The sequence below is a fragment of the Cyprinodon variegatus genome, unplaced genomic scaffold (genome assembly GCF_000732505.1).
Source record: "Cyprinodon variegatus isolate N-32 unplaced genomic scaffold, C_variegatus-1.0 Scaffold170, whole genome shotgun sequence".
Classification (NCBI taxonomy): Eukaryota; Metazoa; Chordata; class Actinopteri; order Cyprinodontiformes; family Cyprinodontidae; genus Cyprinodon; species Cyprinodon variegatus.
The window spans coordinates 873,935-886,337 of NW_015150623.1; the positions used below are offsets into that span (position 1 = coordinate 873,935).

General features: G+C 40.3%; 1 protein-coding gene across 1 annotated transcript in view; it reads right to left on the minus strand.

The window, feature by feature from the left end:
* Positions 1-268: 268 nt before the first annotated feature.
* basp1 (brain abundant membrane attached signal protein 1) overlaps positions 269-12,403 on the minus strand; it is a 55,789-nt gene continuing 43,654 nt past the window's right edge. Inside the window, exon 2 of the mRNA XM_015378342.1 lies at positions 269-961. Within this exon, the coding sequence (XP_015233828.1) occupies positions 298-945 (648 nt within the window). The 5' untranslated portion in view covers positions 946-961 and the 3' untranslated portion in view covers positions 269-297. The remainder of the gene's footprint in view (positions 962-12,403) is intronic.

Below are 12,403 nucleotides of genomic sequence, written 5' to 3' on the forward strand. Positions count from 1 at the left end.
AAAGATGAAGGTGAAGTGGCAAAGGCATATGGTTGACACAGACTCGTATCAAAGTTCAAATACTACAGCAGAAAAAATAGATTAAAACATAACAATAATAATAGCAATAATCATCCGCATTGGTGGGAAATATCTCGAGTCCTCTTTACTCAACAAATCATCATAATCATCATTACAATTATTATTATTATTGTTATAATAATATGGGCGGGCTAGTAATTTAATTTTCTTTTTTTAAATCTTTGTCATCATTGAGTTAGGTAATTTGTTTCTTCATTTTGGAAAAGAAGCTGTCCATTAATCCTGAACTGCTACGGTTTGATCCTTGCTTGGTGCCTCTGTGGCATTGGCCTCCTTGGCGGGAGGTTCGGCGGCTGGTGTTGAACTAGGTGCAGCAGCGGCCTCTTTAGGTGCTGCAGGAGCCGCCGCCTCTGTGGGCTTAGGGTCAGGAGAGGCAGTTGCTGCCGCCTCAGCTTTGGCTGCCGGTGCAGCGGGGGCCTCAGTCTTTTTGGCGTCGGCCTCCCCTTTGCTCTCCGCTGCAGGGCCAGGTGCCGCGGCCTTCGCCTCTGGCTCCGTGGCGGCAGGAGCTGATTCTTTGGCCGGAGCAGGGGCAGCTGGTTTCTCTTCAGCCTTTGGAGCCTCCGCGCTTTTCGGTGCCTCTGTTTTCGGCTCAGCATTGGAGGCAGGCTTTTCTGACTCCTTGGTGGCGGGAGCAGCATTCTTTTCTTCCTCTTTTGGCGCTTCACCATCCGCAGCCGGTGTCTCTTTGGCAGCCGTGTCGTTTGCTACCTCTTTAGCATCACTGGCTTCAGGGGCCTCATCTTTTTTGTCTTTCGGTGCTTCACTCTCCTCAGCAGAAGCGCCCTCTGCCTTGGCATCCTTGTCTTTTGACTTATCGTCATTTACATTGTATCCCTTCTTCTTTTTGCTAAGCTTGCCTCCCATTTTAGCTTTCTGGCCTCTAAAAAAAGAAGGAGAAGAAAAAAATCCTATTAGTATTTTTAACACGGTATCTAAGCTTCTCATGCAGTGCTTTGCAAATTAATTCACACTTATTGATCTTTTCAACATATTGGAGAGTCAAAGCCACAAACATGGACTGTTTATGACAAATTAACATAAAGTAGTGCTTTAGAGTAAATCATAATGAAATTGCTCTACGACTCTTGAAGGTTTTAGCTTCCAAATGCAGTTATAGCTGCAAACCTTTTGTTGGTATGCCTCTACCAGCTTTATGCATCTAGAGCAAGCTTTATGCATCTAGAGCAGAGGTCTCAAACTCCCACCCTGGAGCGCCAGTGTTCTTTAACTTTTAGATGCATCTCTGCTTTAAGACATCTGACATCAATAAAAGCTCATTAGCAGAGCTCTGCAGAGTTTCACTGCATGCTAGTGATGTAGTTTAGCCATTCGAGTGAGGAATGTAGGGCAAGGAATGCATCAAACATCTGGATGAAAGTAGCCCTTGAGGATTTGCGTTTGTGACCACTGATCTAGTGGCTGAAGGTCTGACCTTTCTTCTATTCAGAACAGCTCAAAGTGAATTGGATTGGTTGCAGTGAACATAATTTTTTTAAGCTTGCCACAGATTTTCACTTTAATTTAAGTTTGGAGTTTGACTAAGCCTTTCAAATACATGAAGAGGTTCCATCTAAAACCTTCCAATGAAGTATTTTCTATGTGCTTATATAGGATACAGGATGACCTGCTAACAAGTGAACATCTACCTTAGACTCATGTCTTTAAAGCCTTCAGCCAACTGTCTACAAACAAACTACCCATCTCTCCATTACCAGTAAGTTTCTAAAAAAGAATGACAAAGCCATGTTTCACTATTTTCACAGAAATGTGTTGTTTCCATTTTCCACTACACTTCGTGTTTTGTTCACAGGTCAAAACTTTCAGGGTTTTTTTTATTTTTATTTTAAAGGCAGTCAAATAAAATAGATTTAATCTGGGCATGTAAAAATAAATAAGTGCAGCTTAAACTTATGGAAATTTTATTTTTAGTAAAATACTTCAAACATGTAGCTTAAAAAAATCTATTTTTTTAGTGTTATCAATAAAAGCAATAAGATTCTGTGTAGGTTTATACAACACATCATATAAGTAAAACTACAAGTAGTGTGTTTGTACTGTTTGAATTAGGAGACATTCTGTAAAATCCACAGCATGAATTGAAATAACAGTGCAAAAGCCAATTTAGAGGAAACACAACCTATCAGTCATTAATTTCTCCAGTTGTAAAACACAAATGCTCCATTTTAAAGTTCCTTGCCGGCTGTTAACGTTATCTATGTCATGTTATCTCTCTGGTTGTGACAGTAACTTGAAACCAATAACAAGAGCCACAACAACCAGGCATTTCTGACAATTTGCCATCTTTCGCAACAGTTGCAAGAGATTTAAGCTCCCATGATTTGCTGCACTGGCTCAGTAGTTGTCATGGCGATTAGTCATGGAGTGATATTGATTGCCCTACTTGAAAGAAACAGTAAAATAAAAAAATAAAAACATTAAATATATATATATATATATATATATATATATATATATATATATATATATATATATATATATATATATATATATATATATATATATGTATATGTATGACCTCTAAATTACTCCGGTTCCATCATTGGAGCAGGTTTAAGAAACAACTAATAACACAAACTCCCATGTCTAAACGCAGCATTCGATAAACAACAACCTGATTTGCATCAATATGGATAAGCTGCTGATCCCTTTCTAATACCTTTTAGTCACATTTTTAATTTCTGTTGTTTCTTTTGTTTAAATTCTAATAGTTTTGAATTTAACAAATAACCGTTACAAACCCTGTCAAGCAGTTGGTAATGTAGTTACAAAGACAAGAAAGATGGGGGCATTGCAAGCATACTGATGTTATCAGGTAGTTGTCTAAATATCCAACAGCTTGTTTGAGCCTCCAGCGACTGCTCTGCAGAATTGCTAGGAATTATCAGCATCTGAGGAAGGATGATCATATTTTAGGTCTATATGTTGGTAAGGGCTGAATAATTTAGAGTTGCTCTGCATAGATAAATGTTCAACTCAGTGGGTATTTGAAGTCACCCAGGTCATTATTTAACACTCAACATGTGGTGAAGAAGACTTCCTTTGAAGGTTTTCTGACCAAATCCTACCTGGAGGGGAGATGAAAAAACTAAAACCTCCTAAAACCTTCTAGATCTGTAAAAGGAGTTATAAATCTAAGTGGAAACTTTTCCAGTACTGTCCAGAACATGTTAAAGAGAAATTTTGTAAGTTTTTACTGTAAATATATTTTAAATAGCCTTTTAATTTACCATATTTTCACGACTATAAGGCGCATATAAACTTCTTTTTTTTACCTTAAAATGTGCGGTTGTTATGACAACATTGTTGTCATAACAACCCTGAAAATGGCAAAGAGATACGCCTATGAGTGCAATTTTTCCATCCGGACCAGGACTACAGTAGCTCAGCAACGTCTGGCGGATTATAATGAAAAGCTGGCGAGCATCCACTCCTACTGCAGCAAACACATCGCCGACAAACGCATCCAGACAAGCCACATCACCAACATGGACGAGGTGCCGCTCACTTTCGACATCCTGGTGAATAACACGGTGGAGAAGAAGGGGACCAGGACGGTAGTGATACACACAACGGGGTATGAAAAGGAGTTGTTTACTGTTGTGCTTGGCTGCCACGCAAATGGACAGAAACTGCCGCCTATGGTGATTTTTAAGCGAAAGACTTTGCCTAAAGAGACTTTTCCAGCTGGAGTCGTTATTAAGGCAAATGAAAAGGGCTGGATGGATGAGGAGATGATGAAAGAGTGGCTGAGGGAGGTGAATGTAAGGAGACCAGGTGGTTTTTTCCACGTATCACCATCGCTGTTAATCTGTGACTCCATGCGTGCCCATCTCACAGCCAATGTGAAACAAATGAACGCTGTGCTTGCTGTTATTCCGAGAGGTCTGACAAAGGAACTTCAACCGCTCGACATTGGTGTGAAACGGCCGTTCAAAGTAAGGCTGTGAGCGGCATGGGAGTGATGGATGACAGACGGACACCGCAGTTTCAGGAAAAGTGGAAGGCAGCGCCGAGCAAGTTACGCCACCGTTTGCAGATGGATTGTTGATGCTTGGGCTAACAAGTTTCAAGTTTCAAGAATTTATTGTCACTGTCAAAAAAAGGCAACGAAATTGTGTTTGGGGTACAATACTTAGTAGCAGCAAGTTCCAAGTAAAGTGCACAAGAGGTAAAAGTGACAACGTGTCTGCTGGCACTGTTGTTTGAGCTTTCGCAAAAGCCGGCATTATTTCCGAGGAGCCGCCCGGCACGGAAAGTGACTCTGACAGCGAAGAAGGGGAAACTGGCATGTCTGATTTAGTGCAGCTGTTTAATTCAGAAACAGAGGATGATGACTTCGATGGGTTTGATTAATACTTTGTAATAAATACATGAATAAAGCACAAACATACTCAGTTTTGCCCCCGCTCTCTTTTTAAATACGCAGTAGAGGTATTTAAACGTAGTAGAGGACATGTACCTGTATATAAAACCCGTGCCCTATAGTCCTGTGCGCCTTTTGTGTGTGTTAAATACAGAAATGGATCACATAACTGAGACTGCGCCTTTTAGTATGGTGCGCCTTATAGTTGTGAAAATACGGTAATCTTTACAACCAAACACTGGTTGATGAGCAAACTGACACTTCGGTATTCGGCGCCGATCTATAAGCCCATATTTTATATTTTCCCTGGATGCACTTTGGATCGATGGTTCCTGCCCTGTTTCTGTAAGTGGTAGGTTAAGTGCGTCCGTAATAAATAGGTCCGACATGGCAAAAAATGGAAGCATTATATTAAAGATTGATTTTGTGGATACTTGAAGGTCACCTCAGCCACAGATGGTAACTCCACATTGGGTAAAAATTTTTTTAGTACAAATAAGATCTACAAGAACAAGCAGAAGAGTGCTGCAGTTCTGTGTTTTTACCAATGGTTGCAGTATAATTAGAAAACTGCTTAATGTCTTTTTGATATCCCCTCCTAATGTAACATAAGTACTGTAGATAATAATGAAAAGATTATTCATACAGATATTTAAATCAATGGATTCATCACCTCATCAGACAGCATGTTGCAAGGAGCGGGACCTATATGCCTCTTGAATCATACAAGGACTCAGCCTCATGTTATCACCAACTCATAAAGCTGTTAGGTAATCTGGCCGTTCCTGCTTCTTCATTTACTGCTCTGCATGGATCCAAAATTAAACCCATATTAGACCAACTTTTCCTATGACCAATTAGAAACACATGGTGCACAATGTTATCACATGAATACATCCAAAACCCTTGAACTCTGACAGGCTGCATGGATATATCCTTTGTCACCAGGTAATAATTTTGTGTGCACACTGATCCATATAAATTCCACTGAAAATGCACACAAGCACAAATGTTGGCACCACGGACTCAATGATCCTCATAGTGTGCCTTTGTGGATCATTGCATTCCATGCATGCCAAAAGGAATATCACACACACACTCTGCAAATCAAATCAACGGACAAGTATGTAGAGTTTGGAAAGGCTGTCACAGAAATCCACAATTTCCTGCGTAAACTATCCGACAAAGAAAAACTAACAGAATTCTGACTCTTTCACATTTTTCCATGATGATTAGATCTAAAGTGCACAATCTCACAGACACACTCTAACACACACCTGCAGTTTCCTTGCTCCCTCGATCAGCTGAAGGTAGATATTACCATCTGCCTGCTTCACAGGGGAGGAGACTTCACTATGCAGCAAATCAGGCAGAACATGAGCAGAAAGGCTCAATATTTTTGGTTTGAATATGTTGATGCTTAAACAGGTTGGAAAAAATGCAGTCTGGCCAAGAAAAGGCAGCTAAAGTTCTGTGTTCACAGAAAAAAATTTTTTATCTAGTTTGTTAGTCTGGATGTGCAACTTAAGCAATAGTCGTTTTAGACTGTTTATTAAAAAAGCTCTTATTTAAGTGATGAAAACTGAAGAAACCTACTTAGTATTCCATATGAGATCTGGGTTAAATGAAACCTCTTCCCTCCAAAACAAACCAGACCGGTGAAATATTGTGCTGCTTACTCACAGACTTGCCCTGTGAATGGAACAGAGCTGGCGGTGAATCCACTCAAAATGCTAATCACCTTGTCGCCACAGACTGAATCAGTCCACTATTCATGCAAAACTCCTCTGACAGTCCACTGGCCGGTGTCTGCCAGGAATGCCGGTCCTGCCTCGGCTTTATACGGCCCACAATAGACCTCTTCACGGCTGCATCACGTCGTTTGACTCCCAGCTTGTGCTGCTGGAACAATGACTCATGATCACCCGGGCAGACAATGGCTGTTCAGGCCAAAGGCATGCTTTTCCTCTGCTGGGCGTGTGTTATTAGTGTTTTTTTGTGTGTAAAGTGCTGGGGCAAGGCTGGGACAACCTGGAAAAAATGCGATAACTTGCACAAAAGACCAACTGTAACCTGCAAGCTGCAATCAAGGAAGCAAGAACTGTAAACAAAAAGGATCCTCTAAGGTCACTTTCAGTATCAAGGAGAAAATGACTTTTGAAACACTTCAAACACTTAGGTTAAATATGTTACAATCATGTGGTTAAGCTAATACAAAACAATAACAGAATAAAGCCTGGATCTGATAATATGACTGCACAGGAGAATAAATCTGTCTGGAGGAAAATAGGATTACAACCTACTCAGAATCGCCCCAAAATACAGTACAGCTTTACTGTATTTAAAAATTGCCTCTCCAAAGATCCTTTTCTGTACTTCTTTTTTTAATAACACTGGCTTATAGTAAAAGAAGAAAAGCATTCCAAACCTGCCTTTTTTGGTTTCAGTCTCATTTGATCTCTGTCAGACCTGAATAAAGTTGAAATAACTAAGATGAGGCAGACTGACCTTAGGTAGTGAGCTAAAGGCTGATGGGGGAAAGGTGGGATTTGAAGGAAGGTGTGCATCCTGTTATATGTGGGATATAACTAACACAAAGAACTAATGGTCAAACATAGGGGTGTTAGTGTACTGATCTGGGTTTCTTAGGAGCTGGACAACTAGTCGTGATAGATTGAATTATCAAATATGCACTCTAACAGAATTAAAAAAAGCCTGCAGGAGTATTCTACTATCACCCCCTGTTTTCCTTTGCCTGTTTTACCTCCAGTAAATCTCAAGTTTTCACTAACAGCTGGATTTACAGATTAAACTACACATGGTGGACTGTGTTTATAACAATTAAAAAGAGTAAACACAAAATATAATTTCCCTTTAATTTCACCATTATGCACACGTTGCCCTTTTTCTATCACAAAAAACAACCTTAAGGGAAAAGTCAGAAGGTTGGGTTTAGATATTGTTTTGAACAAACTTGCAGCCTTAACTAAACCTCAACATGATGCATCTCTTCCCGGTCATCTTATTTTCCTAAGAATGTTTGCTGACATGATTAAAGCCTGCTGAGCTACTCCGTCCTGCTTTATTTCCACTGTGTTCAGCAGTTACTGCTTGCACCACACACCACCCAGTCCCTCAGCCTCAGAAGGCTGCTGAGTTCACAAACCTTATGACTGATCACCACAACACCGGCGTTTGCTGGAAAAGTATTTATGGAACATTATTAATCTGCAGTCAGGCCAGTGTCCTGCAAGTCGGAAGGTTGCAAAGCAGTTTAGAGATGAGCATGAGCCCCTGAAGGAGCAGATGGCTCGTGTCTCGGCAGATTCTTCTCCAACTTCTCACCATCTCTGGCGAGTCATCTGTCACGCCCCCACAGCTACTCTGCTGCTCAGCTCCACTCTGCTTCCACTCACCTCCTACTTTGCCCCTCTGTAATAATCCCTTAAAGCTCTCCACCGTCTCCATGCCACTGCTCCTTCTATCTTCCACTCGTATAACAGTGAAGTATCAGGAAATAAACGTGTGTGAAATGACCAGCTTTGCAACACATTTTTTTTTTTTTTTCTGCAGGCCACATTGCAAACCCTCCTCCTGCCCCAGCAGATGGAGGTCTCTGGGAGGTCCTGGGCTCTGGGTAACCTCAGCATGCACATTCTGGCAGAATCTGCATCCCTGCCATCCAACATGACACCTTAAAGGTTAGGGCTGTCACTGTCCGTCTCCCTGTCCCAATCGCATGTTTTCACTCTCCTTAAATGTCTGTTAGAGAATTGACTTGACAGTAAAGAACAGGAGGAGCAGCTGGATGACTAAAGGCACTTCTGTATTGCAGGAGCTCTTTATTTTTACTCCCTAATTTGCATGAATGAAATTATAACACTTTCCGAGAATTTTGTTGGCAGAGAACATGAGCACTGAAGCAGTTTCTGCATTTGTTATTCTCATCTCCAGAGAATTTTAATTTGCCTGCTTATTCAGTGAGTTCTCATTACCATTTTTTAAGCTTTCACGTACCCCTGAAAATCTTTCAGAAATATTAGATTTGGACAAATAAACACACAGACCCCCACGAACACTCAAGGCAGAGGTGACTCTTAAGAAGCCTATCTATATCTTCAAAGAGCTTCCTAAAAGGATAACAGTGACAAAACAGTAGAACAACAGCGGACCTCACAGAGAGACCAAGTTAATCCACCCAACAGCTTTTCACAGAGCTGTGACACAGATAGGATCCCACTGTGAATCCAGCCTGGGGGTAAAAGCTGCACAGTTTCTCCCCCTGTGTCACACTGACCTCCATTTTCAAACAGCTCAGCCTCGTCAGACAGAGCGAATAAATTGCTGCTGTAATTCTTAAAACCTGCTGAATGTCCCGTGGTTTTAAAACACTTGGTTTTCATAAACTTGTTTGGGTTTTTTTCTACAATAAACAGCATGTTTCAGGAAGTTCATTTCAAACCAGATATTTACATATAGCACACTGTAATACTGTCTAACATTAAATTAGGCTAAAGTTCTGCAACTTGTCTGGTAGGGTTTGCCAAAGTGTTTTTTTTTTTTTTTTGTGATCATCTAATACCTAAAGATATTATTTTTGTCAGATTTATAAGTTTAAATACACCAAGAGTATTTTTTGAACAGTTTAGATAAGGTAAAATTATATGCATGCAGTAAGAATGTTCAACCACCATGCTGTTCAATAAGGAGGAAGGTTTTCTGTCCAAGTGATGAATTTGTTTCTATAGCCAACTGTTTAAATCGATCTCAGAATAGCAAAACCTCTTGTGAATATGCTGGCTGAAGGTGATACGTTTGTTAACAGTTACATAAATCATTTGGTAGAAAGGCCTCTAAGAGTGGAAGGTGCCATTTAAAAACAGATTAGTTTTTACAGTTTCTAACCCTCTCATGGGATCAAGACTTTAACATTTTAAGACATTTCCTAAAGCTGAAAGTGATGTTTTTAAATCTGGAGGGAAAACTGGAGAGCCTGAAAGCACCATGTTGTCTGCGGAACAGAGCCATTGAATAAGAAAGTTCTGACAAGTCCATTAGCACAATAGGTGACGTTTCAAAGACCAACAGCAACGCACGGAGCTTCAGTAGTTCGAGGAATGTCAGCCACTCACGCTAGCATTGCAATATACATCAGCAGAGCATGGTAGTTGTGAGTGGCTACATCTATAGTCTACTCTTCTTTGATTATGTAGACAAAATGTTAACGTCTATAAACGTTATATATGAGTTGACTGAATATGATTGAAATAGGCTCTAGATTAAAAAAAAAAAACACATTTCACATGGCTAACAACAGATTTATAAGTACTTATTTATAAGGAGTACAACCTCTCAATTAGTAAGCTCTTTCATAAATTTGGTGTTTTTTGTGATAAAGTATCTGGTCTGTCACAACTCTGCCTGTATTTTAAATGGGCTGCGAAACACTGGAAGATTACTGGACACCCAGGCAACCAGACTTTCTTGGTTTTCCTGGGGCAAAACTCTCCTATTGAACAGTTCTGCTGTGGCGTTCAGGGGCGTTCATGTCATGTCGTCTCTGGGTATTTTGATCTCGGAGGGATTGGTGCGCTACACAAAATACATGGCATCATTAGGGGTACACATCATGAGGAAACCTCAAAAGACAGTTTGGAAGTTGAGGTTTGGGTAAACATAGCTCCCTCGATCTTCACATCGTCCCACTACTCCCATCTTCGCTGTAGGAATAAGTTTGCTTCTGGAAGAGGTGTTTTTTATCCTTTGATCACCTTCTGGCCTAAACGTACTTGGGAAAACCCATACAATTAAATGAGTAATTAGATGGATCTATAGTCTGGTTAAAGCTTGAGCTGCAATCATAGTGTTGCAGCTGTTGTATATTCCATATCTCTCATTTTATTTTAGCTGTCCACACGTGTTAACCAGCGGCCATACATGTCAGGAAGTGAGAGCAATCTTTACTAGACGGCATCTGCAATATCCGATAAAATCCCAAGTGAGCATAGATAAAAACAGGCAGTGTATGTCCAAGTAGTAGGCAGGAAAACGGTGTGCAGACCTGTCGTCCACAGAGGTTTGCCTCCTCTGTAACCTCACTCAGAGCTTGGCTTGACTCTACAGGGATGATTCTGCATCAGTCAAGCCTGTAATTCCACTTCCAAGGGAATGAGCAGCATTCAGAGGACACTTATCCTGGCCATACTTAGACATGAGGTAATCCACTCAACCTTGTCTCACAGTATATTTGACTAATAATCATTTATAGCGATTTCAATCAAGTCGAGTTTCTGAGAAGAGGCGGACAAAAACAGCATGTGTGTTTTAGATATATTTGCAGTTTAAAAAAATTCCTTTAGGTAATAGTTTAGGAGCTTCTTAAAACTCCAAAGGAAACATTTTCTAATAAAAAGTTATCTCTGTTTATTATATTCTAAAATAAGTTAGACCTCAGACCCAGTTTGGTTGGAAAAGAGATTAAAAAGGAAACAAAAATTAAATAAAGTATTGTGTTTTAAGCAGGTTATTCTCCATAGAAACACATCTCCATACAAACCTTTGACATCTAAGTCCTGTGGGATGTGAGCGAGCAATCAGCGAAGTGGTTCAATAGTTCAAATGAAGAACTGTGTGTATCCTCCCTGCTTATAAATAAATGTAACACGAGCATGGCGCCGTAACTCAGAGTGCACAGCTTCCTCCTGCCGTCATCCAGCTGGCTGATTTAAGACAAGTCTGTTTCACTGAATAGCAGCAGGCGATTGAAAGATGGACAGAGAAACTGGAGCAGAAAATCTGGCCAATCACACAAACACTCACACAAACAAAACAAAAAGTCTTTTAATGCTCTTAGGACTAAGGTGAAAGAGAAAAGAAAAGGAAAATAACTGACACACTAATGAAAAGGGGCTGGTTTGAGATATTCGAGTACAGGAACAAATTAACCGGCTGCTGGTATGGCTCTCTAAAAGCATCTCCAACAAGCTTCACAGGAACTATTTTTCTTTCATCCTTTCATTTCTACATTCTCAGTCTGAACTGACAGAGCTGAAAGTAAATTTCAATACAGCCTTGCAAGCATAAAATGCACCATCTGTGAAAATTGGTACTGGTCCCCAGTGTCAAAGCTAGCAGCAGGACCAGTGGCTACGTCTATTTTTGTCCAACAATAAACACTTTTCTCAGTCTGGAGAAGCTTCTGGCTTCATGATGATAATATCATCTGTCAGGCTAGAGATGGAAAACATGGAACAAGGTTGTTGGAGAGTGCTACATATGAGAAAAAAGTAAAAACACCTTTAGTATGTATAAACCTTTGGTTCTTCGGTCTGTAAAATGTAAATGTTAACCCTGAACAAAACATTCAAATGTGCTTATTTAAAGCAGGTGAACCAATATCAGGTTTAAAGGTATGAAAAATCTAACAGACTGATTTCCTCTCATCTTTTTTTCTAGGTTCCCTGGAGCTTTGTTAGAGTTTTCCTTTAGTCTTGGAGCTTTTTTCTCATGAATCAATATGGAAATTATAAATACATTTGTCTGTGCCCTTACTGAAAGGCCTGGCACATGGAAGCGGAAGGTGGACCTGGATCGACTGCATGGGCAAACCAAATTTAAACCTTCCGAAACAATCCAAAGGCAGTTAATGGCCCTCAAATCGTACTTTATACACATCAGATATATCACCAGCCAAAGGCAGCATAGAGAAGGGACAATCTTCACAGATTTATGATCAAAATGATTTGTGACAGAGTCTGTTGGGTGATTTTCCCTCTATCTCTATGTCCTCTTAAAGGATGTAGCAGGACAAAGAGAGGCAGAGAGATCAGGGGAACTGTACTTAAGCAGTTGCTGCAATGACAGATTGGCAGACGGACAGATAGGATGGTCCACCGGAGTCTTTTTCATGCTTGGATGATTACAAGGTCAAAACATCTT